We start from the raw sequence: 26,224 nt of genomic DNA on the forward strand, positions 1-26,224 counted from the left end.
GGGGCGAGCTCTTCTAATAATAAGAAGAAAGTTTGAAAGAAAAACTGCCAAACAGCTGCAACACTGAGTCACACTTTATTTTCTGAACTTCACAAAATGTTTCACTTTTGACCTGCTGTGACACTCACACATTTATAAGAGGACGTTGAATGAAGCTCCGCCCCCCCCCCCCCCCCCCCACGTGTTTAAAACGCAACAAACCAGGAAACAAGCTGTTCTTCGTCCTCAGTACAGAGAGACGCACAGACGATCAGACGGAGTTCAGACCAAACTAGCAGCTTCCTCTGAGTGAGTCCAGCTACAGGAGAGAAAAGTGGAAAACTCCAACACTGCTGCTTCAAGCTGCTGACGCTCCACACACTGAATGTGAGTTTGAGCAAAAACACGACTCAAAGGAAGTTTCAGTGAAGGTCGTAGAGGAGGGAGGGGAGCCAGGACTGACTGTACTTCCTGTCTGCTGTTTTCAGCTTCACTCACAGACTCAATGGCTTCCAGATCAGAGGAGGATCTCTGCTGTCCGGTCTGTCAGGAGGTCTTCAGAGATCCTGTTCTTCTGTCATGTAGCCACAGCTTCTGTAAAGACTGTCTGAAGAGATGGTGGAGAGAGAAAGGGGAACGTGAGTGTCCAGTTTGTAAGGAAATATCTTCAAAGAAGCATCCACCTTTAAACCGAGCATTAATGAACCTGTGTGAGTCGTTCTTACTGGAGAGAGATCAGAGAGCTTCAGAGGCTCTCTGCAGTCTGCACTCTGAGAAACTCAAACTCTTCTGTCTGGACCATCAGCAGCCAGTGTGTGTCGTCTGCAGAGACTCAGAAAAACACACCAATCACAGATTCAGACCCATCGATGAAGCTGCACAACAACACAAGAAGGAACTTCAGGAAACTCTGGAGCCCTTAAAGAAGAAGTTAAAGGTTTGTGAAGAAGTTCAAGTGAAGTTTGATCAAACAGCAGAACACATTAAGGTCCAGGCCCGACACACAGAGAGGCAGATTAAGGAGCAGTTTAAGAAGCTTCACCAGTTTCTAGCAGAGGAAGAGGAGGCCAGGCTGACTGCACTGAGGGAGGAAGAGGAGCAGAAGAGTGGGATGATGAAGGAGAAGATGGAGGCTCTGAGCAGAGAGATAGCAGCTCTTTCAGACACAGTCAGAGCCACAGAGGAGGAGCTGAGAGCTGAAGACGTCTCATTCCTGCACAACTACAAGGCTGCAGTGGAAAGAGTCCAGCGCTGCCCCCTGCTGGATGATCCACAGCTGCCCTCAGGAGCTCTGATAGACCACGCCAAACACCTGGGCAACCTGACCTTCAACATCTGGAACAACATGAAGGACATGGTCTCCTACACTCCTCTCATTCTGGACCCAAACACTGCTCATCCAATCCTCATCCTGTCTGAAGATCTGACCAGTGTGAGAGGAAGAGAGAGGCAGCAGCTTCCTAATAATCCAGAGAGGTTTGATGTGTTCTGCTCTGTCCTGGGCTCTGAGGGCTTTAACTCAGGGACTCACAGCTGGGATGTTGATGTAGGAGACAGTACAAGGTGGGCATTGGGGGTGTTCGCAGAGTCTGTGCAGAGGAAAGGAAGCATACTGTCTGAATTTTGGGGATTAGTGTTCAGTACAGGTAAATATTTTACATTCTCACCATCCGCTAAAACTTCTCTCTCAGTCCAGCAGAAGTTCCAGAGGATCAGAGTGAATCTGGACTGGAACAGAGGAAAGCTGTCGTTCTCTGATCCTGATACTAACACACACATACACACCTTCACACACACTTTCACTCACAGGATGTTTCCATGTATTTACACTGCTGGTAAAGTGAAGGTGTGTCCGTTGAAGGTGTCAGTGTCAGTGGAGCAGATGAGTTGAGGATGATGATGTTTCTAATGTTGTTTCCTGTCAGTGAATTGAAGCTGTTAAACTGCAGCTGTCCTCCTGCTGCCTCGTTGTTCCAAAGCTCTTTGTTTCTCTTTTAGTTCTCACTGTTTCTTTCTGTTTCTGCTGTCCACCTTTTCACATGGAAAATCATTTCACTGTTTCTCACTGAATGACTCCCCAAACTAGATTTGAAATTCTATCAAGTTTCTAATCATTACAAGTGATTCATGTTTCTATTTGATGTGTGAACTATTAAGCTTTATTACGCTATTATTAAGTTCTTATTTCATCATTTATAAAGCATTAATTCTCCTTACTGTTCATTTCCAAATGTTTATTCTTGATTAATAAAGCCCCATATAACATGTTCATTGTATCATTTTTAAGTAAGTGATAAAGTATTTAGATGCACATCTATCTGTCTGTCTACATTTATTTATATGTATACATATACGGAGCTCGATTAACAGATGAGCTCCATGTTTGTGTGTTAAATGTTTTATAAATGGTTATTTTAAAATATAATTTTGTAATTCATTATTTTCGACACTTACAAGTTATTAAGTAGTTTTTGTGACCTCATCTAAAGTGAAGTGTAATTTTGCCTTTAACTGTTTTTATAGTTGACTCAAAAAAGTCGCACATATCTACACAACAGAAAAATGTCACAAAACACAAAGAGATGCAAAACATTCAAATATTTTTTTTACCAGCCCACCTGAGGTTTGCAGGAGAAGAGTCTGAGTTTGTAGGAGGAGTTTAAGAGCGAAAGATGCACTGAGCCCCAGGATAGCCCAGCTTAAAAATAAAATATAAATAATGTTATAACAAAACAATATTTCACAAATAAGTGTAAACACCATAAACAAATTATCCATCATGGCATTTGATTGACTTTGTTTGATATAATGAATTTGAGATCCTTCTATTGTGGAAGTAATGATCAACAAACTGCAAAATGAAAATGAAATCATGTTTAGGCAAAACCTGTTTAAAAAACCCCAAAAAATCAAGTGCTTTCTTTGAACCTTCAGGCGTTTTCTTTTTTGTCCTCTATATTAAAAGTGTTAACATTACAACAATATGAATTGGGACCAAAGGATTACGAGAGTTACCAATTCTGAGAGAACTGGGTGAGGTAAGGAGAGGGAAGTGACGGAAAATGCCGTAGGTCACATTAGATGCTGGAGAGTTGACAAGGAAAAAAAAAAACCCTAAATGTTAGCTTGCAAAGCTTCAGTTATAGTATACAATCAATTGACAAATAATAAACCAAATTTGTATAATCATCTCCATCAGCCTGGAGGACAGGGAGGAGAAATTAGACGCTCTCCAAGAATACAACGACTTTATCGAACTCCTGGAGTCAGTTGATAGATCCTTGCGACGTAGTTAAGTCTCTAACTGAGAATGTGACCCATCTTAATACAAAAAAAATAAATGCAGGCCTGTAGTATGAGAGAAAACTATGTGTTTTCTGGTATCTCAGGTTATGCTGAAGAGGATGCAGAAGCAACTAATCAAAAGCTACGATCACGTCCATCCTCTCAGACCTAAGAGGTTGCCGGGAGACAGCATCTTGTTGTGAAAAGACCAGCGAAAAGTTTCATCAAGGAGGTGAAAGGATTGAACTTCAGCATAAACCACCATTTCCCTAAAGAGATCCTGGAGCAACGCAATGTCCTGTTCCTAAGTCTTCATTAATAAGGGCTCTACGTGGACGGACAGCTCTATCGTGACCCTGCATCACTCCCTGGTTATATTAACATCACTGCAGATTAGAATCTGAGATGTTGCTTCAGACGCAAATTACACTTAAAGAAAACAGTTCTGTAAAAATGAATTCTTGCTGTAGAAAAAGTTAAAAAAAATATTCAATATTCACAGCTTCACTAAAAGGATATTTGATTAAATATGAAGATTTTCTAATACACTTGTACTTTGTATGAAAACAAAGTGAAAAAACATGGACGTAATATTATTATTATTTATGGGTAATTATGCCATGATTGTACTGCTTTGGCCCACTTTACAGCTAATACGACTGTATGTTGCCCCGTGAACCAAAACGACTTTAACACCCTGATATACACTATAATAACCTGACTGGAACATCAGCATCTGTCCTCTGGGAAGCAGGGAAAGCTGTGATGAGGTAACATTATTTCTTTCTTCTTTTTTTTAATGAAAAAAAGAACAAAAATATTCCTGAATTGGAAAAAAAAACATCACGAGGGGTGGTAGTTACATTCATAGGTGGAGATCAAGATAGAGAGAGATCCAGGGGCAACAACAAGAGACAACATCGACACATTAGAAAGGTATAGTAAAGAAAATAAGTGACACCAAGAAAAGAAGCAAAATCTGAGCCCACTTCAATTTTATTGACAATACAAAGGCAGAGTGTAGAGTGTGCAAGAAAAGGACATCACATAGAACTCAAACAACCTGCACAGAGACCTGAGAACAGTCCACCCATCAGTGCACTAGGAGGATAAAACACAGTGGCGCCAGTGTGTCTATTGCAACTGTAGCTGCTGCAGTATCTACAGCATCATGCAGTATACCACCACAACCACCTAAACTAATCCAGAGCTCTATGAGAAAGTTTTTGCAGAAGTCTGTGACCCCAGCAAGACAGGACTCAATTGATAAAGGCCTGTCCAAGATAATTGCACTTGATTTCCAACCATTTTTAGCTGTGGATGATAAAGGATTCAGGAACGTATTCATGCACTGAATCCTATGTATGTTTTGTTGCATGCAGATTGAGGATAGTTTCTTGCTGATGGTTGAAGTCCTGCACAGTCTTGATGTTCATTTTAAAAAAAACCGCATCTTCCACCAGAACACGATGCTGGATTCGCTCACAGGCCTTTAAAATAGAAACTTTCTCTGGACTGTTGTGAGTACCCTGAGGTGAGCACAACCACGAGTGTTTAGTTTAACTGTTGCTCTGAGTGCTGATGTCACATTGTGCGAGTCCCTAGCACTTGGTCATCTTTATTGCTTGTATAAGAGCAGCATCAACGAGGTCATCCCTGTCAGTGTAGCAGTAGAGGGTGTTGTCCCTGTGGGTCTTGTACAGCTGGTTAAACTATTGTGGCTGCTTGTCATGCCCCTCCACACTGAAGGACCTTGTTCCTCTGCTCAGTGGTAAGTGATAATTTGTCCTCTATCAGGCTAATCTCCACAAACACAGAGCAGAACATGTCCAGCTTTTCAAATCCAGGATGGCTTTTGTACTACAGGCATCTTCCTGTAAAATGAATCCCATACAAACTTGGTCGGTAAATATATAAACAATTGTATTTGTTTTCAGACAAGCAGTGCATCTCTTAATCCTTGCTTTAATGTACAAACTTTGTCCCTCATATGAAAAGTAAACCTAGCTACTCACACAGGCTGGAGGGTGAACTGTGGAGGTTATCACTGGTGAGTGTAATGTGGGGAAGGACAGCATCCAGCACAGTGTCACATGCCTCGTCGTCACTCAGCAATGTTTCACCGGGATCATCTGGCTCGGGTTGCTCAGGCTGAACCACCTCCTCCCCAGGACCAGGTCCATCACTGACGATGTCCTACAGAGAGAAAATTACAGTCTCCTCTGCTCTGGCTAAACACGTACTCCAGTCTGAATAATTCAGTGAATGTGAGATCAGCTGGGCCACAGATGTTTACTTCTACAGGTTCTCCAAACAGCTGCTGACAGCGAGTGTTGAGGCGACTGATCAGCGCTGCAGAGTAAATCATTTACCACCAAATACAGCATCTGAGCTCCTCCTTCCACCTTGCAATGCCACTTATCAGTGAGGACCTGAATACAACAATAATAAAGGAAATGACGATGATATGACTACAAGTGTAATTTATCACAAGTATACAGATTACAGCCGTATACCTGGAATCATGTTAGGAAGTAATTCATGAAAACCTTCCAGGCTGTTGCTTCCACGCAGACATTTGTAATCAGAAACATTCACGTTGTTTTTTCTTGTGGTAGCCACCCTGTACATGTTTGTGTCTGCTGGGTCCTGAATGCACTCCAGGTGTCACTGCTGTGCTGCCCACATCTCAACAGGGAGCCCTGGAAATAAACAGACAGAGATACTTTGTGTGATCTTCAGTTTGTCACAATTTAAATTCATGTTTTAATAACCTTCTGGATTGAGGACTTTCCTACCAGGTGTTTTGAAGAGACTCACTCCACCCTCATCCAGCCCAGCTGGAACTTTCAGCTCCTCAATAACCAAATGGATGATCCAAAATGTTTCCCGAGGTGTCAGTGTGACCCTCCACACATGCTGTTTTAACTGCTCCCTGGAAATGTACAGGAAGACAACTTCGGATCCAGACTGCATTGTTACTGGGTCCTTTGCTCTGGCGACCCTTATAAGCAGCTCGAGGTCTTCACCGTTTTAAGGCAGCAGCGCCCCAGCTAGTGCAGACTTAAATGCAGAGTACTTTGCATGAGACTCTGTACAGATGGCTGCGTCAAACCAGGGGATCCAGTGAAAGATGTCCAGACACACAACCACCCCACAGTCCACCCAAGGCTGAAACAAGGCCTCTACTACTGATGGTCCCTTTGCATGACAACAAACATCCAAAATGTTTGGAACAGGCTGATTGGCCAAGTGAAACCTCTCAATGACTCCACATCACATTGGTTCCAGCTTGTCAAAGGACTCCTCACAGGTTAGCACAAAGTGTGATTCCTGTGATTCTCTTTATCTGCCGGTTCTGTCTCTCAGAAGGCGTGCAACCACACCACGCCTGCAAGGACTGTCACCATTAAGATCTTGATGTTAAATTGAGTGAGCGATTGTAAAATAAAACAAACTTAAAGCTTTTAAAATACACATAAACATAATGGTCATTTTACTCACTTGCTAGTCAAGATGGCAGGGAACATGGCTTGATGTCCCTCACTGAGCTGTGATTAAATTGCTGAACTCCAGGCGAGCCACCGACCCACTTTTCCTCCTCTGCCACTTCTGCCTTTGTCCATGGTCCGCAGCACAGGACCTCAGTAAGCATCGTGTACCAGTTGGACACATCACAGATGTGACGTACCTTAAGTTTATAAGGAAGAAGAGGGAAAATGTAAAAATGAATCCAGGATGGCGGTTTTACTGTTTACATTTCAGTAAAATATTAATGTGAAATTACACGGTGGCGATAGCCAGACTTATATAGGTGAACCTACTCACACTCATCAGCTTGAGGATACTTCTAGGAGCACTTTTACACTCCAACAGAGTGCCAAAAAATATGCGGCTGTGAAAAAAAGAGCTGTAGACTGACCACAGCACCTCAGGACGTTCTGGTGGGTAAAAACAAATGCGATCTGATTTCATCACCCGTCGCCTCTTTAACACATCAGTAGTGTCCTTGTATGTCTGAACAGGGGTGAACAGCCCTCTGTCAGTGTCCAGCAGATGAGATATATCAGGATTTTCCCAGAGACACACCCATCCCTCTGTCTCCACCTGAAACACACACAGATAACATAGAGCATATAGCAACAACACACACACACAGACAAATGCTCTAACTGAAATTGTTTGGATTACAAATAAATAGCACTTACAGGTGAATGACTCAAAAGGTAATTGTATGGTGTGATCATGACCCTGGGATGCAGGTGACTCACTCAGTAAAACTGTCATGTTTTTGGACCATACAACAGCCTCTGTGGACTGGAAATGTTTGGGCTGCACAGCAGAATTATTTTGATGTGACTGTACAGTGGTGTCAAACTCCTTGGACAGGAAAGCGGAGGTCTGCCCAGTTCCCCGCTTGTCAGACTTCACTCCAGAAGTTAACTTGCAGACGAGGAGTGTTGGGACTTCAGTACATCTATAAATGGGATGAACAAGTAGTTTTGTAATTACGATTACTTTGTAGAAAAAGGTGGTTCCTCATCTTTCCCTTTCTTTGTGGGTTTGTCAGCTCTGTTCTGCGCCTGTCAAGTATGCTGGAATCATGCATACCGTCAGCAATATCATCGTGAATGTTACACACTTAAAGAAAGTTTACAACGAGCAACACATGCTGACAATAGCCATTCGCAGGTAAATGTGTATTAATGGTTTAGTAATCCTGCCTAGTATGATATTAAATATATGATACACTCACATATGTCCCACATCGTTTGTAACGAGCCATCGCAGCGGTGCATTTTCATATTGTGCTAATGGCACCACCAGCTCTCCCAGACACTGCTGACGTGAAGGCGCGTGGATACCCTCTGCTCGGAGAAGCTTCTCTGCGTGAGTCAATGCAGTGATTTGGCTGAGCAGCTCCAGTGGAGGTTTGAAGAAGACCAAACTTCTCACCCGGTACTAACGAGCCTCTTTGGTTGTCTTAAGTAGGGCCGAGTGACGGTGTGCACGGGCATCTGGATTAACAACGCGAATTGCTGATGTCGCCACTGAAAAGAGTAGAAATGGGAGTAATACATTAGATATTGGCAATGAAGTAAAAGGGTTAAATGAGCTTTTCATCCTCGTGTCATTTCAGCTAAATCCAGATCCAAATACCTTAAAGTTAAAGATAACTTACTCTAAAGATAAAAGAGAAGCGACTTTCCAAACCAAGGGCGTAGATTTGGTTTTGGCATTGGTGGGGACGGGTGTTTCAACCACCAAACCCCGCCCCGTTTCTTCTTTTTTTCCTTTTCATCTTTGCTTCTTGATAAAAAAAGGAGAAATATACTTGCCTACATATGCTATTCTACATGCTATTAAACCATTTAAAATTACAATTCATAGTTTTATATGTGAATTATATAATGTTAAATTACTATTAAACACATGACTGACTAAGTGTTTTAGACTTTAGTTTACTTTGATTTTATTCCACATAAATCAGGTATCATACAAAAATAAAAATAGCTTCAAATACAGTCAAGACAATAAAAGAATATAACTTTTAGGACCTAAATGTGGGATGGAGAGATTTCGCAGGTCTTTCCTCCCCACTGCTGTCAGAATCCACAACAAAGACTTTTGCAGCTGATCAAACACACACACATGTGCAATAAGACGTTGTAAGTTGTATTTTTACTCAGCTGTATATAACATTTGTATTCTATTTTTATCTTAATGTATATTTTATTCTATTCTGTACAGTTGTGTACAGTATATTATTCTTATTGTATTCTAATTTTTGCTATATAACTTTGCACTGTCCACTTTCTGCTGTGACAAAACGAAAGGTAATCTTATCTTAACACGATTACTTCAGTTAAAGCACACCAACTTCTCTTATACATTAGCACTAAGGGAACACTAAATGAACTGGTGGTTTTTGTCCATAAAACTCATCTAAGATGACCAGAAAATTATTATTCTGTGCTTGATGTGCCTCACCTTTGGCCCTGGCTTTTCCCCTCTGACTGCACTAGGACATATTGATAAAATAGCACATTGATTCGTGCCATATAGAAAGTGAGACAATTCAGATTCTTTGTCAAATCTACACTAATCAATCAATTTACATCAGCAGCCTAACAATTGTAGTGCAAACTGCACTACAAGGTGGAATATTTGCAAAGTCATGACTACCTCATGATATTTTGTCTCAGAAATTAACCCTATGAATATGTCAGTGACACTAGGATGAAATTATTGTGTCACCAACATTTTAACGTTAGACGTATAATTTTAACAGCCTCTGTAAACTAATATCCTGGCTTGCTCGAGGCTGCCATTTTTTCTGACATTTTCAATCAAAAGTAGAAATGTTGCTCTGAGACTGGGAGAACTAATAGTGCTGCTTGTTGTGCAGTTAGTGTCCAAAACACTTTATTCATGGTTACATACAATTTTAGACTGATGTGGGCCAAAGCCTAGCATAGCCTGTAACGTTATTATGGCGGACATATTTTATGAGTGAGCTTGGCTTTAAGTGACTTACAGGTTTCTTTGAAAAATACTTTCTTATATGCACGTTCTTCCTCTTTGCTACCGTCCTCCTCGCAGCGCAGGTTTGCCGCTGCTGAAACCAAACAGAGCCACCTGAAAGGCTCAGCCAATCACATTGGCCATATTTGTCACATGAGGTCGGACTCTAGTAGAGAACGTAATTTAACTCTTTGTGCACCGCTGGGTGACTGAGACGCTCACAGATCTTTCTTTGTATTTTTTTTTTTACAAGAAGCGATCAAATTATTGGCTCCGTCCATGCCAAATCGATGCCCTTGTTCCCAACATAGCGGAGGTGCCGTTGTTGTTTTCTGGTGACGCAACTTCCGTCGACAGACGATTGGTAGTTTACAGCCGGCCAGCTCTCCTATTGGTCCACAGTCTGCGGGCGGGGCGAGCTCTTCTAATAATCAGAAGAAAGTTTGAAAGAAAAACTGCCAAACAGCTGCAACACTGAGTCACACTTTATTTTCTGAGCTTCATAAAATGTTTCACTTTTGACCTGCGGTGACAGTCTGCGCTCTGCTGTCACACTCACACATTTATAAGAGGACGTTGAATGAAGCTCCGCCCCCCCACGTGTTTAAAACGCAACAAACCTTATCAGACGGAGTTCAGACCAAACTAGCAGCTTCCTCTGAGTGAGTCCAGCTACAGGAGAGAAAAGTGGAAACTCCAACACTGCTGCTTCAAGCTGCTGACGCTCCACACACTGAATGTGAGTTTGAGCAAAAACACGACTCAAAGGAAGTTTCAGTGAAGGTCGTAGAGGAGGGAGGGGAGCCAGGACTGACTGTACTTCTTGTCTCCTGTTTTCAGCTTCACTCACAGACTCAATGGCTTCCAGATCAGAGGAGGATCTCTGCTGTCCGGTCTGTCGGGAGGTCTTCAGAGATCCTGTTCTTCTGTCATGTAGCCACAGCTTCTGTAAAGACTGTCTGAAGAGATGGTGGAGAATAAAAAGGGAACGTGAGTGTCCAGTTTGTAAGAAAATATCAGTTTATGATCCACCTTTAAACCGAGCTTTAAAGAACTTGTGTGAGTCGTTCTTACAGGAGAGAGCTTCAGAGACTCTCTGCAGTCTGCACTCTGAGAAACTCAAACTCTTCTGTCTGGACCATCAGCAGCCAGTGTGTGTCGTCTGCAGAGACTCAGAAAATCACACCAATCACAGATTCAGACCCATCGATGAAGCTGCAGAACAGCACAAGAGGAAACTTCAGGAAACTCTGGAGCCCTTAAAGAAGAAGTTAAAGGATTTTAAAGAAGTTCAAGTGAAGTTTGGTCAAACAGCAGAACACATTAAGGTCCAGGCCCGACACACAGAGAGGCAGATTAAGGAGCAGTTTAAGAAGCTTCACCAGTTTCTAGCAGAGGAAGAGGAGGCCAGGCTGGCTGCACTGAGGGAGGAAGAGGAGCAGAAGAGTGGGATGATGAAGGAGAAGATGGAGGCTCTGAGCAGAGAGATAGCAGCTCTTTCAGACACAGTCAGAGCCACAGAGGAGGAGCTGAGAGCTGAAGACGTCTCATTCCTGCACAACTACAAGGCTGCAGTGGAAAGAGTCCAGCGCTGCCCCCTGCTGGATGATCCACAGCTGCCCTCAGGAGCTCTGATAGACCAGGCCAAACACCTGGGCAACCTGACCTTCAACATCTGGAACAACATGAAGGACATGGTCTCCTACACTCCTCTCATCCTGGACCCAAACACTGCTGATCCAAACCTCATCCTGTCTGAAGATCTGACCAGTGTGAGAGGAGGAGGAGAGAGGCAGCAGCTTCCTGATAATCCAGAGAGGTTTGATCATTTCTGCTCAGTCCTGGGCTCTGAGGGCTTCAACTCAGGGACTCACAGCTGGGATGTTGAAGTTGGAGACAGTATAGTGTGGTTAGTGGGTGTGTTGGCACAGTCTGTGCAGAGGAAGGGAGACATACAATCTGGATTATGGAGAATCGGGTTTTATAGAGGTAAATACTCAGCATTTTCACCATTAACTGGATTCACTGCTCTCTCAATCCAGAAGAAGCTCCAGAGGATCAGAGTGAATCTGGACTGGACCAGAGGAAAGCTGTCGTTCTCTGATCCTGATACTAACACACACATACACACCTTCACACACACTTTCACTCACAGGATGTTTCCATATATCAGCACTGGTGGTAAAGTGAAGGTGTGTCCGTTGAAGGTGTCAGTGTCAGTGGAGCAGATAAGTTGAGGATGATGATGTTTCTAATGTTGTTTCCTGTCAGTGAATTGAAGCTGTTAAACTGCAGCTGTCCTCCTGCTGCCTCGTTGTTCCAAAGCTCTTTGTTTCTCTTTTAGTTCTCACTGTTTCTTTCTGTTTCTGCTGTCCACCTTTTCACATGGAAAATCATTTCACTGTTTCTCACTGAATGACTCCCCAAACTAGATTTGAAATTCTATCAAGTTTCTAATTATTACAAGTGATTCATGTTTCTATTTGATGTGTGAACTATTAAGCTTTATTACGCTATTATTAAGTTCTTATTTCAACATTTACAAAGCATTACTTCTCCTTACTGTTCATTTCTAAATGTTTATTCTTGACATATAACATGTTCATTGTATAATTTTTAAGTGAGTGATAAAGTATTAAGATGCACATCTGTCTGTCTGTCTACATTTATATATATATATATATACGGACCTTTTTTTTACAATATAATTTTGTAATTCATTGTTTGCGACACTTACAAGTTATTAAGTATTTTTTGTGACCTCATCTAAAGTGAAGTGCAATTTTGCCTTAAACTGTTTTTATAGTTGACTCAAAAAAGGCCCACATATCTACACAACAGGAAAATGTCACAAAACACAAAGAGATGCAAAACATTCAAATATTTTTTTTTTACCAGCGCACCTGAGGTTTGCAGGAGAAGAGTCTGAGTTTGTAGGAGGAGTTTAAGAGCGAAAGATGCACTGAGCCCCAGGATAGCCCAGCTTAAAAATAAAATATAAATAATGTTATAACTAGAGATGGCACGATACCACTTTTTTATGTCCGATACCGATACCGATATCATACATTTGGATATCTGCCGATACCGATATTAATCCGATATAGTGTGTTTTTTAATCAATAAAACTGTTTTTAATATCTTGCTGCATTTTGTATAAGTTCATACTCAAGTTTAAATAAACAACAACACTAAAGCTATTCTGTTATACCTGTATGTAAAAAATACACTGCACCCAAAATATTTCATAGTTCAGCAATACTGATCAATCTAATAAACTTAAACCTACTCCATCCTTCCTATTCTGGTATTTTAAAGAGTACTTAGCAGAAATATTAAGCAACCTAACTAATAGGGTTGCAAACTCCCAGCAAAAAAAAAAAAGGGAACCCCCCCCCCACCCTCCACCTCATGATGCTTAATCAACGTAATCAACTTTAATTTGATGCAGTGTGAAAAAAAAATGCACAGAAATAAATTATTTTTCAAGAATAATTAAATAGATTCAACATCTTTCTTCTACAGAATTGCAGACTGCACAGATGGTATCTTCCCAAAGGAAAAAGTACTATAGCTTACTGGGGTATATTAGACATTTAACAGTTACTATATACAGTAATGGACTTCTGTACATTTTACATCAGATTAAAACTTTGGGTGTAAGATTCAGATAATTATTAATTAAAAACTAGACATTTTAAATGAGAATAAGAAAGAAAAGTATGTCTTTGTGCCCCCCCTTTCCCTGTTAATGCCCTATCGGCCCCCCTGGCTAAACTTTGCTAGATCCGCCCCTGCACAGTTACCAGCCGTCAGCTACGTAGAAAAGGATCCTGGTGTAGAAAGTAATATTAAATAAATTCTAACAACAGCTTATCAAGGTTAAACGTGCTGCTGTTGTTCAGCCGCTGGTTTCCTCTTTCTGGTGCAAAGTGGGCCAAAAACAAAGAAGAGAGACGGACTCGCAACAGAAAAGCCGATCAGCTGATCATTAAGCTGTTTCATGAAGTAGCAGCAGGAGAGGGAGGGAGAGAGAAGAGGCAGTCGCTCCATATATCAGTTGTTAAGCTTAACGGAGGTAGGCTTTACAAACATTCAGAGATGAACTTACACACTTGCTTTACTTCTCTCTGGGATAACTTCCTCGGAGATGAAATGCTGGTTTGCTAGCGAGGCTACAAATACACACAGCCGCTCTATCCGACGTGCTACGTTATGAGCCGAGTTACGCCATGTCGCAAGTTTTGTGAGGTGCTTTTTTGATATTTAATGGATCGGATTACATTTTTTATTTCTCACCGATATCCGATCCAGCAATTTACGTCAGTATCGGACCGATACCGATACCTAATATCGGATCGGTCCATCTCTAGTTATAACAAAACAATATTTCACAAATAAGTGTAAACACCACAAACAACTTGTCCATCATGGCTGATAATGCAGGAGTTTGTAATGGTTGATTCCACCTTCCTCTGGTTTGTAGTTTGTTAGCTTTAGTCAGACAAGACAGCATCCAGTCAGGTTCATGCTCCTGAAGTAAAAGAAATACATGGAGACGATTTAGTTTGCTGGGATATGGACGGACATGTGTTTAATGAGAGCAGCAGTTTGTTGTTGCCCTCTTGATTCTTTGTGACAAATGTCAATATAAAATTGTACTTAATAGTCAGTATAATCTTTTAATAATATAAGTTTACTACTAATAGTTAATGGCATGTTGAAAGAATGTCTCATCCTAGGAGGTCTGTAACAAGTTTGTGTGCACTCAAGAGAGCACTGGCATTCATACCCACATCCTGTGGAAATGGAGAGGTCATACCTTCCTTTCCAATTTTATGGTAGGATAAACGTAGCTATGTCAGGTTTAGTCTAAGTGCCTTTTTATTTAAATGAACTGTTGGATTTTCCAGACCAGCAGATTTAGGGCAGTCTTCACGGGGTCACACTTTGACCTCACACCTAAACATCACATTCCAATGTAATGAACAAACGCACCCACTGGTGTATATAACAAAGAGCAGGACAATGAGAGAGCGGACTCTTGGAGATCTCGCTTCCATGCGAGCGCTCTGAGAGCTCCCCTTGCTGCAAGTAAAACTGTGTTTCTCCTCTCTGATTCTCAGCTGAAGAAGTGCTTTAGAATACATCTCTTGACAACAACAATAAATATATTTGAAAACAATGCTTCATGGTTATATTAACGTCACTGCAGATAAGAATCTGAGATGTTGCTTCAGACGGCAACTACACTTGAAGAAAACAGTTCTGTGAAAATGAATTCTTGCTGTAGAAAAAGTTAAAAAATATTCAATATTCACAGCTTCACTAAAAGGATATTTGATTAAATATGAAGATTTTCTAATACACTTGTACTTTGTATGAAAAAAGTGAAAAAACATAAATGTATTATCATTATTTATGGGTAATTATGCCATAATTGCACTGCTTTGGCCCATTTTACATCTAATTAGGCTGTATGTTGCCCCGTGCACCAAAATGAGTTTGACACCCCTGATTTACACTGTAATAACCTGCCTGGAACATCAACATCTGTCCTCTGGGAAGCAGGGAAAGCTGTGATGAGGTAAAATTATTTCGTTTTTTTAAAGTAAAAAGAAAACAAAAATATTCTAGAATTGGAAAAAACCCATCAAATCCTTCGAAGAAGCCTAGGTGTCCCACCAGGAACAGGAAGTACTGGACAAAATACAAAAATCAAAACTAAAATTAAATGAAGTCATTAATCAGAAAAAACACGAGGGGCGGTAATTACATTCAATGCAGTACAGACACAGACCAGGAGAGTGACAGAGAGAGCGAGTGAGCCAGGGGCAACAACAAGAGACAACATCAACACATTGGAAAGGTATAGTAAAGATAATAAGTGACACAAAGAAAAGAAGCAAAATCTGAAACCACTTCAATTTTATTGACAATACAAAGGCAGAGTGTAGAGTCTCATTGGTCTCTGACTGGTTGGCTACCCCTGATCTACAGCATCATGCAGTATACCACCACAACCATCTAAACCAATCCAGAGCTCTATCACACAGTTTTTGCAGAGGTCTGTGACCCCAGCAAGACAGAACTCAATTGATAAAGACCCGTCCCAAATGATTGCACTTGATTTCCAACCATTTTTAGCTGTAGATGATAAAGGATTCAGGAACGTATTCATGCACTGAATTCTATGTATGCAATTCCAAGCAGGAAAACACAAATGTTTTGTTGCATGCAGATTGAGGATAGTTTCTTGCTGATGGACGAAGTCTCGCACAGTCTTGATGTTCATTTGAGGGAGATGCCTGCTTTACAAAGAACCGCATCTTCCACCAGAACACGATGCTGGATTCGCTCAAAGGCCTTTAAAATAGAGAGTTTCTCTGGACTGTTGTGAGTACCTTGAGGTGAGTGCAACCACAAAAGTTTAAGAGTGTTTAGTTTAACTGTTGCTCCGAGTGCTGATGTGACGTTGTGCGGGTCCCTAGCCCTTGGCCATCTTTACTCTCTGTATAAGAGCAGCATCAACGAGGTCATCCCTGTCAGTGTGGCTGTAGAGGGTGTTGTCCCTGTGGGTCTTGTACAGCTGGTTAAACTATTGTGGCTGCTTGTCATGCCCCCCCACACTGAAGGACCTTGTTCCTCTGCTCAGCGGTAAGTGATAATTTGTCCTCTATCAGGCTAATCTCCACTAACACAGAGCAGAACATGTCCAGCTTTTCAAATCCAGGATGGCTTTTGTACTGCAGGCATCTTCCTGTAAAATGAATCCCATACAAACTTGGTCGGTAAATATATAAACTTTGTTGTTCTAAGGTCAAACTTTGTTTTCAGACAAGCAATGCATCTTTTAATCCTTGCTTTAATGTTTAAAGAAACTTTGTCCCTAATGTGAAAAGTAAACCTAGCTACTCACACAGGCTGGAGGGTGAACTGTGGAGGTTATCATTGGTGAGAGTCTCCTTCGCTCTGGCTGAACAAGCACTGCAGTCTGAATAATTCAGTGGATATGAGATCAGCTGGGCCACAGATGTTTACTTCTACAGGTTTGTCCAAACAGCTGCTGACAGCGAGTGTTGAGGCGATTGATCAGTGCTGCAGAGTAAATCATTTACCACCAAATACAGCATCTGAGCTCCTGTCAGAGTTCCACCTTGCAATGCCACTTATCAGTGAGGACCTGAATACAACAATAATAAAGGAAATGACGATGATATGACTACAAGTGTAATTTGTCACAAGTATACAAATTACAGCCGTATACCTGGAATCATGTTAGGAAGTAATTCATGAAAACCTTCCAGGCTGTTGCTTCCATGCAGACATTTTTAATCGGGAACATCCACGTTGTTTTTTCTTGTGGTAGCCACCCTGTACATGCTCATGTCTGCTGGGTCCTGAATGCACTCCAGGTGTCACTGCTGTGCTGCCCACATCTCAACAGGGAACCCTGGAAATAAACAGACAGAGAAACTTTGTGTGATCTTCATTTTGTCACAATTTAAATTCATGTTTTAATAACCTTCTGGATTGAGGACTTTCCTACCAGGTGTTTTAAAGAGACTCACTCCACCCTCATCCAGCCCAGCTGGAACTTTCAGCTCCTCAATAACCAAATGGATGATCCGAAATGTTTCCTCAGGTGTCAGTGTGACCCTCCGCACATGCTGTTTTAACTGTTCCCTGGAAATGTAGAGGCAGACAACTTCAGACACAGACTGCATTGTTACTGGGTCCTTTGCTCTGGCGACCCTTATAAGCAGCTCGAGGTCTTCACCGTTTTAAGGCAGCAGCGCCCCAGCTAGTGCAGACTTAAATGCAGAGTACTTTGCATGAGACTCTGTACAGATGGCTGCGTCAAACCAGGGGATCCAGTGAAAGATGTCCAGACACACAACCATCCCACAGTCCACCCAAGGCTGAAACAAGGCCTCTACTACTGATGGTCCCTTTGCATTACAACAAACATCCAAAATATTGGGAACAGGCTGATTGGCCAAGTGAAACCTCTCAATGACTCCACATCACATTGGTTCCAGCTTGTCAAAGGACTCCTCACAGGTTAGCACAAAGTGTGATTCCTGTGATTCTCTTTATCTGCCGGTTCTGTCTCTCAGAAGGCGTGCAACCACACCACGCCTGCAAAGACTGTCACCATTAAGATCTTGATGTTAAATTGAGTGAGGGATTGAAAAATAAAAAAAACCTTAAAGCTTTTTACTCACTTGCTAGTCAAGATGGCAGGGAACATAGCTCACACTAGGGCTGCACGATTAATCGTTAGAAAATCGCGATCTCGATTCATACTTATGTGCAATCTCATTTCCAAATGACAACAATTTAAAAAGAAAGAAAGAAAGACCACGATGATTGTACCGCATTTTGATCCGGGACGTAATCTGCCTGAAAACAAGCGCTCACTCTTCCTGCTCAACAAATGACAAGGGCGGAGCCTTATACCACGTGATACAGAAGCTGTGCCGTGTGATGCTCAAATTGGCAGGAAAAAACAACGGAGAACACGTCAGGGATGACGAGAAAGTGACAGGAGAAAATCCGTCAACCACCCAAACATCAATAACGGGAACCTTATACAGCGCTTCCCTATACACGTCGAACTCCTGCAGGCACAAAGAAATTACGGAGGTTATTACTTATCACCTGACCAAAGATATGGCTCCAATCAACACTGTGCAAAACAAGGGATTTAGGAAAATGATCAACACCCTAGACCAGGGGTTGGCAACCTGCGGCTCCGGAGCCGCATGCGGATTTGTAGTCCTTCTACGGCTCTGCGTGATTTGGTGAAATAAATAATTTTTTGTAAGTAATTAGCTAAAGTCTATTTTATTTATGTTAGTTCTTTTTTTAACTCGTAGTTCTAAATTGGAAGATTATTGTGATATTGAAATATAAATATAAAATTATATTGTATTAGTTTTTGATCGATCAAAATAAGCGTCACACTTAGCCGATATACCCGCCGAAACGCCGTGCAAGACTTTCAACCCCAGGTAGGCCAATTATGGATCTTCGGATCCACATTATGTTAGCAGCTGTTCTCCAAAAACAAACACGTTCACGCCTCACAGACGACAGCTTACAGTCGTGCGTAAAGATGAAAGTGACTTCATACAGCCCCGATCGTACAGCAGACGCTGTGCGCAGAGGTTCAGGAGCGGAAGTCCCATTGTAAAGATATCATGGCAGACCCGACTATGTTTCCATGAACACGCTTTTCAGCATCTTTTTATTGACCACTTTTCACACACGGTTGCTTTACGCATACAGCCAGTGTTAAAGCTCGCAACCCGACACACACCAACACAACAGTATAGGTGGCGAGGCGTGTATTGCGGATACCGCTAAGGTGCGTCCGCCTACCCTGCAGCGGTGCTGCAGTCCACGCCTCACACATTAACCAGGTAAAATACATACTTAGGCGGAATTTTGCAAAGTTCAAAATGTGTTAATTACATAAATAAAATGTAATTTTCTCTGTTGCACTTCATGCATTTAAGCAACACACCTTAGTTGTTCACACAAAGCATAAAGGTAAAAAAACCCAATATATACAGTGTTATGTTCATTTAAGATGTCAAAAAGTATTTGTGGCTCCCAGAGATTTCTTTTGCGTGGAAATCGCATCCAAATGGCTCTTTGGGTGTTAAAGGTTGCTGACCCCTGCCCTAGACAAACGCTACACAATGCCGTCCCGCAACTATTTTTCTATTGTTGCACTACCTGCTCTATACATGTAGTGTCGAGCAACTGTGGAGACGGAATTTCAAGCAGTACAACATTTTGCGGAAAAATCAAAATGTGAGGCATTTATTGTTTTTATGTTCAGTTTCAACTGTTACGAAGTTGATGTGCAGTTAATAAGTGCAATAAATATTTATATTGGAAAAGAAAATCGTGAGAGAATCGTGATCTCAATTCGAAGCAAAAAAAGCGTGATTCTCATTTTATGCAAAATCGTGCAGCCCTAGCTCACATTCACACTTATCAGCTTGAGGATACTTCAAGGAGCACTTTCACACTCCAACAGAGTGCCACAAAAAGACTTGTCAGACTTCACTCCAGAAGTTAACTTGCAGACGAGGAGTGTTGGGACTTTAGTACATCTATAAATGGGATGAACAAGTAGTTTTGTAATTACGATTACTTTGTAGAAAAAGGTGGTTCCCCATCTCTCCCTTTCTTTGTGGATTTGTCAGCTCTGTTCTGCGCCTGTCAATTATGCTGGAATCATGCATACCGTCAGCAATATTATCGTGAATGTTACACACTTAAAGAAAGTTTACAACATATGCTGACAATAGTTATTCGCAGGTAAATGTGTATTAATGATTTAGTAATCCTGCCTAGTATGATATTAAATATATGATACACTTACTACTTCATATATCCCACATCGTTTGTAACGAGCCATCGCAGCGGTGCCTTTTCATATTGTCCTAATGGCACCACCAGCTCTCCCAGACACTGCTGACGTGAAGGTGCGTGGATACCCTCTGCTCGGAGAAGCTTCTCTGCGTGAGTCAATGCAGTGATTTGGCTGAGCAGCTCCAATGGAGGTTTGGGGAAGACCAAACTTCTCACCCGGTACTAACGAGCCTCTTTGGTTGTCTTAAGTAGGGCCGAGTGACGGTGTGCACGGGCATCTGGATTAACAACGCGAATTGCTGATGTCGCCACTGAAAAGAGTAGAAATGGGAGTAATATATTAGATATTGGCCATGAAGTAAAAAATGAGCTTTTCATCCTCGTGTCATTTCAGCTAAATCCAGATGCAAATACCTTAAAGTCGATAACTTACTGTAAAGATACAAGAAAAGCGACTTTCCTTAGCGATGGTGCCGTTGTTTTCTGGTGACGCAACTTCCGTCGACAGACGATTGGTAGTCTACAGTGGGCCAGCTCTCCTATTGGTCCACAGTCTGCGGGCGGGGCGAGCTCTTCTAATAATAATAAGAAAGTTTGAAAGAAAAACTGCCAAACAGCTGCAACACTGAGTCACACTTTATTTTCTGAGCTTCACAAAATGTTTCACTTTTGACCTGCGGTGAAAGTCTGCGCTCTGCTGTCACACTCACACATTTATAAGAGGACGTTGAATGAAGCTCCGCCCCCCCACGTGATTAAAACGCAACAAACCAGGAAACTGTCCGGTCTTCGTCCTCAGTAAAGAGAGACGCACAGACGATCAGACTGAGTTCAGACCAAACTAGCAGCTTCCTCTGAGTGAGTCCTGCTACAGGAGAGAAAAGTGGAAAACTCCAACACTGCTGCTTCAAGCTGCTGACGCTCCACACACTGAATGTGAGTTTGAGCAAAAACACGACTCAAAGGAAGTTTCAGTGAAGGTAGTAGAGGAGGGAGGGGAGCCAGGACTGACTGTACTTCCTGTCTGCTGTTTTCAGCTTCACTCACAGACTCAATGGCTTCCAGATCAGAGGAGGATCTCTGCTGTCCGGTCTGTCAGGAGGTCTTCAGAGATCCTGTTCTTCTGTCATGTAGCCACAGCTTCTGTAAAGACTGTCTGAAGAGATCGTGGAGAGAGAAAGGGGAACGTGAGTGTCCAGTTTGTAAGGAAATATCTTCAAAGAAGCATCCACCTTTAAACCGAGCTTTAAAGAACTTGTGTGAGTCGTTCTTACTGGAGAGAGCTTCAGAGACTCTCTGCAGTCTGCACTCTGAGAAACTCAAACTCTTCTGTCTGGACCATCAGCAGCCAGTGTGTGTCGTCTGCAGAGACTCAGAAAAACACACCAATCACAGATTCAGACCCATCGATGAAGCTGCACAACAACACAAGAAGGAACTTCAGGAAACTCTGGAGCCCTTAAAGAAGAAGTTAAAGGTTTGTGAAGAATTTCAAGTGAAGTTTGATCAAACAGCAGAACACATTAAGGTCCAGGCCCGACACACAGAGAGGCAGATTAAGGAGCAGTTTAAGAAGCTTCACCAGTTTCTAGCAGAGGAAGAGGAGGCCAGGCTGGCTGCACTGAGGGAGGAAGAGGAGCAGAAGAGTGGGATGATGAAGGAGAAGATGGAGGCTCTAAGCAGAGAGATAGCAGCTCTTTCAGACACAGTCAGAGCCACAGAGGAGGAGCTGAGAGCTGAAGACGTCTCATTCCTGCACAACTACAAGGCTGCAGTGGAAAGAGTCCAGCGCTGCCCCCTGCTGGATGATCCACAGCTGCCCTCAGGAGCTCTGATAGACCAGGCCAAACACCTGGGCAACCTGACCTTCAACATCTGGAACAACATGAAGGACGTGGTCTCCTACACTCCTCTCATTCTGGACCCAAACACTGCTCATCCAAACCTCATCCTGTCTGAAGATCTGACCAGTGTGAGACGAGGAGGAGAGAGGCAGCAGCTTCCTGATAATCCAGAGAGGTTTGATCATTCCTGCTCAGTCCTGGGCTCTGAGGGCTTTAACTCAGGGACTCACAGCTGGGATGTCGAAGTTGGAGACAGTATACAGTGGGCACTAGGTGTATTTGCAGAGTCTGGGCAGAGGAAGGGAGTCATACAATCTGGATTATGGAGAATAGGGTGCAGTTCAAGTAAATACTACACACTTTCACCATCAGCTCTCACTGATCTCTCAGTACAGAAGAAGCTCCAGAGGATCAGAGTGAATCTGGACTGGAACAGAGGACAGCTGACGTTCTCTGATCCTGATACTAACACACACATACACACCTTCACACACACTTTCACTCACAGGATGTTTCCATACATTAACACTTACGATAAAGCTAAAGTGTTGCCATTGAAGGTTCAGTGTGAGTGGGGCAGATGAGTTGAGGATGATTATATTTCTAATGTTGTTCCCTGTCACTGTTAGACCTCTGCCTCACCACTACATATTTCAAATACAACAAGCGTTTCTACAGACAGAAACATGGCTGTGCCATGGGCTCCCCCGCGTCACCTATTGTAGCCAACCTTTACATGGAGGAAGTGGAAAGAAAGGCTCTTGGCTCTTTTAAAGGGAGAGTACCCAGCCACTGGTACAGATATGTAGATGACACCTGGGTCAAAATCAAAAGACAAGAAGTGGAATCCTTCACTGCCCACATTAACGCTGTGGATAAAAACATCAAGTTCACCAGGGAAGACACAAAGGATAACTGTTTGCCTTTCCTGGACTGCGCCAGGCACATTGAAGAGAATGGCAACCTCAACACTGAAGTTTACTGGAAGCCCACACACACAGACCAGTACCTCCTCTTTGACTCCCATCACCCTCTGGAACATAAACTTGGAGTAATCAGGACCCTACACCACCGAGCAGAACATGTTCCCTCTAAGCCTGAAGGGAAAAAGAAGGAACACACACATGTAATGGAAGCACTTAAAACATGTGGTTATCCTAATTGGGCGTTTATAAAGTCAGCAAAGATGCACAGAAAAGAAGATCAGACACCAGCGAGGGAGGATAAGAGCGACAGACACAATAACATTGTCATCCCCTATGTAGCCGGTGTATCAGAGAAACTCAGGAGAGTTTTCTCCAAGCACGACATCCCAGTGTACTTCAGACCCAGCAACACACTCAGACAGAAACTGGTTCACCCGAAAGACAAAACTCCTAAACACAAACTGAACAATGTGGTATATGCTGTACAGTGCAGCGAGGAATGCCCAGACCTCTACATCGGAGAGACCAAACAGCCACTTCACAAGTGCATGGCACAACATAGAAGAGCCACCTCCACAGGACAAGACTCAGCAGTCCATCTGCATCTAAAGGATAAAGGTCACTCTTTCGAGGATGCCAACGTTCACATTTTGGACAGAGAGGACAGATGGTTTGAAAGAGGAGTGAAAGAAGCCATTTACATCCACTGTGAGCGACCATCTTTGAACAGAGGCGGTGGTTTACGACACCAACTGTCTGCCATCTATAATCCAGTTTTGAGATCCCTTCCCAGACGCCTTAATGCCCACTCACATCCTGGGCCATCTGACCTCAGGAAATCACATGATAGGGTGGGGCCAGGTTTCACAATTAGCTCGCCCCGAAACTCTGGCTGATTAGGACCCACACCCACTTTCACACCTTGGCTCATGTGATTAGGTAGAGGATCATCAGGGGTCCTTTGTCCCCCTTTGGGGGGGGAAACTCCCACTGGGTTTTAATCTGGGACTCTCCACCATTTGGCCTTAGAACTGAAGAAGCTTCTTGGATGAGAGGTGAAACGTCTTCAAGCAACTCAAAGAAGTCCAGATGCTTTTTTTTCTTTCCGTGCTCCTTAGCCTCCTGTCAGTGAATTGAAGCTGTTAAACTGCAGCTGTCCTCCTGCTGCCTCGTTGTTCCAAAGCTCTTTGTTTCTCTTTTAGTTCTCACTGTTTCTTTCTGTTTCTGCTGTCCACCTTTTCACATGGAAAATCATTTCACTGTTTCTCACTGAATGACTCCCCAAACTAGATTTGAAATTCTATCAAGTTTCTAATCATTACAAGTGATTCATGTTTCTATTTGATGTGTGAACTATTAAGCTTCAGTAAACTATTATTAAGTTCTTATTTCAACATTTATAAAGCATTACTTCTCCTTACTGTTCATTTCTAAATGTTTATTCTTGATTAATAAAGCCCCATATAACATGTTCATTGTATCATTTTTAAATAAGTGATAAAGTATTTAGATGCACATCTATCGCCATGTTTGTGTGTTAATAAATGTTTTATAAATGCTTATTTTAAAATATAATTTTGTAATTCATTGTTTGCGACACTTACAAGTTATTAAGTATTTTTTGTGACCTCATCTAAAGTCAAGTGCGATTTTGCCTCAAACTTTTTTTTATAGTTGACTCAAAAAGTTTCACATATCTTCACTACAGAAAAATGTCACAAAACACAGAGATTCAAAACATTCAAATATTCTTTTACCAGATTGAAACAAAGCCCACCTGAGGTTTGCAGGAGAAGAGTCTGAGTTTGTAGGAGAAGAGCGAAAGATGCACAGAGCCCCAGGTTAGCCCAGCTTAAAAATAAAATATAAATAATGTTATAACTAAACAATATTTCACAAATAAGTGTAAACACCACAAACAACTTGTCCATCATGGCTGATAATGCAGGAGTTTGTAATGGTTGATTCCACCTTCCTCTGGTTTGTTAGCTTTAGTCAGACAAGACAGCATCCAGTCAGATTCATTTTCAAAATGCTCCTGAAGTTAAAGAAATACATGGAGACGATTTAGTTTGCTGGGATATGGACGGACATGTGTTTAATGGGAGCAGCAGTTTGTTGTTGCCCTCTTGATTCTTTGTGACAACAATAAATATATTGTTGAAACAATGATTCATGTTCAACTCCATATATGAAATGTTTCTGATATTTCAGTTGTGGTTGTTTGCATTTGATTGACTTTGTCTGATTACAATGAAATTGAGATCCTTCTATTGTGGAAGTAATGAGTCACTTCCCTCTCCTTACCTCACCCAGGTAAGGAGAGGGAAGTGACGGAAAATGCCGTAGGTCACATTAGATGCTGGAGAGTTGACAAGGAAAAAAAACCCCTAAATGTTAGCTCGCAAAGCTTCAGTTATAGTATACAATCAATTGACAAATAATAAGCCAAATTTGTATAATCATCTCCATCAGCCTGGAGCACAGGGAGGAGAAATTAGATGCTCTCCAAGAATACAACGACTTTACTGACATCCTGGAGTCAGTTGATAGGCGATTGTCCAGCTTCGATGCGATGTTGTCCCTGCTGAAGATTTTACACCAGGAATTTAAATCCCTGCGAGAATCTCTGGAACTCAGCCAGAATAAGGTGGAAATGGTCGCTACTAAAAAGTCCTTGCTATGGGACTGAGTTAAGTCTGTAACTGAGAATGTGACCCATCTTAATACAGAAAATAAATGCAGGCCTGTAGTATGAGAGAAAACTCTGTTTTCTGGTATCTCAGGTTCTGCTGAAGAGGATGCAGAAGCAACTAATGAAAAGCTGCGATCGAGTTCATCATCCACCATCTCAGACCTAAGAGGGTGCCGGGTGACAGCATCCTGTTGTGGCCAAATTCGGACATTTCAAATAGAAAAACCAGTGAAGAGTTGCATCAACTTGGTCTTCAGCATAAACCACCATTTCCCTAAAGAGATCCTGGAGCAACACAATGTCCTGTTCCTAAGTCTTCATTAATAAGGGCTCTACGTGGACGGACAGCTCTATCGTGACCCTGCATCACTCCCTGGTTATATTAACATCACTGCAGATTAGAATCTGAAATGTTGCTTCAGACGCCAATTACACTTAAAGAAAACAATTCTGTGAAAATGAATTCTTGCTGTAGAAAAAGTTCAAAAATATTAAATTTAATGTAAGTCAACAGCTTTACTACAAATTAGTTTGGTTTGGTGGCATCCTATTGTTCGTGCAATGCCATAAATGTTAAA

General features: G+C 42.1%; 3 protein-coding genes and 3 long non-coding RNA genes across 7 annotated transcripts; 3 read left to right on the forward strand and 3 right to left on the reverse strand.

Annotated features, from left to right (window-relative positions):
• Positions 1–222: 222 nt before the first annotated feature.
• Positions 223–2,242, forward strand: LOC134616052 (nuclear factor 7, brain-like). Its single transcript, XM_063460829.1, has 2 exons — positions 223–366; positions 468–2,242. Exon 2 carries the CDS (start codon positions 485–487, stop codon positions 1,868–1,870), a length of 1,386 nt encoding a protein of 461 aa, XP_063316899.1. The 5' UTR covers positions 223–366; positions 468–484; the 3' UTR covers positions 1,871–2,242.
• Positions 2,243–4,897: 2,655 nt separating this feature from the next.
• LOC134616063 (uncharacterized) lies at positions 4,898–6,478 on the reverse strand. 2 transcript variants are annotated; one of them, XR_010091417.1, is made up of 3 exons: positions 6,063–6,478; positions 5,814–5,966; positions 4,898–5,696 (listed from the first exon to the last, which is right to left on the reverse strand). It is a non-coding gene; the product is annotated as an uncharacterized LOC134616063 (long non-coding RNA). The 2 variants fall into 2 exon arrangements; XR_010091412.1 differs by having other exon boundaries at positions 5,781–5,966.
• A 3,949-nt stretch (positions 6,479–10,427) lies between these two features.
• On the forward strand, positions 10,428–12,373 carry LOC134616071 (E3 ubiquitin-protein ligase TRIM35-like). Its single transcript, XM_063460846.1, has 2 exons — positions 10,428–10,528; positions 10,630–12,373. The coding sequence occupies exon 2, from the start codon at positions 10,647–10,649 to the stop codon at positions 12,024–12,026; it is 1,380 nt and encodes a 459-aa protein (XP_063316916.1). The 5' UTR covers positions 10,428–10,528; positions 10,630–10,646; the 3' UTR covers positions 12,027–12,373.
• Positions 12,374–15,700: 3,327 nt separating this feature from the next.
• On the reverse strand, positions 15,701–17,473 carry LOC134616076 (uncharacterized). Its single transcript, XR_010091423.1, has 4 exons — positions 17,339–17,473; positions 17,057–17,242; positions 16,709–16,972; positions 15,701–16,549 (listed from the first exon to the last, which is right to left on the reverse strand). It is a non-coding gene; the product is annotated as an uncharacterized LOC134616076 (long non-coding RNA).
• Positions 17,474–19,776: 2,303 nt separating this feature from the next.
• On the reverse strand, positions 19,777–20,696 carry LOC134616082 (uncharacterized). Its single transcript, XR_010091424.1, has 3 exons — positions 20,615–20,696; positions 20,192–20,492; positions 19,777–19,919 (listed from the first exon to the last, which is right to left on the reverse strand). It is a non-coding gene; the product is annotated as an uncharacterized LOC134616082 (long non-coding RNA).
• A 273-nt stretch (positions 20,697–20,969) lies between these two features.
• Positions 20,970–22,621, forward strand: LOC134616089 (nuclear factor 7, brain-like). The gene is made up of 2 exons (XM_063460865.1): positions 20,970–21,117; positions 21,219–22,621. Exon 2 carries the CDS (start codon positions 21,236–21,238, stop codon positions 22,607–22,609), a length of 1,374 nt encoding a protein of 457 aa, XP_063316935.1. The 5' UTR covers positions 20,970–21,117; positions 21,219–21,235; the 3' UTR covers positions 22,610–22,621.
• Positions 22,622–26,224: the final 3,603 nt, after the last annotated feature.

This window comes from Pelmatolapia mariae, linkage group LG3_W (assembly GCF_036321145.2).
Source record: "Pelmatolapia mariae isolate MD_Pm_ZW linkage group LG3_W, Pm_UMD_F_2, whole genome shotgun sequence".
NCBI classification, from domain to species: Eukaryota; Metazoa; Chordata; class Actinopteri; order Cichliformes; family Cichlidae; genus Pelmatolapia; species Pelmatolapia mariae.

What these genes read in the sequence shown, in the direction of transcription:
- LOC134616052 (XM_063460829.1), top strand. Translation starts at nt 485, where the DNA reads ATGGCTTCCAGATCAGAGGAGGATCTCTGCTGTCCGGTCTGTCAGGAG.
- LOC134616071 (XM_063460846.1), top strand. Translation starts at nt 10,647, where the DNA reads ATGGCTTCCAGATCAGAGGAGGATCTCTGCTGTCCGGTCTGTCGGGAG.
- LOC134616089 (XM_063460865.1), top strand. Translation starts at nt 21,236, where the DNA reads ATGGCTTCCAGATCAGAGGAGGATCTCTGCTGTCCGGTCTGTCAGGAG.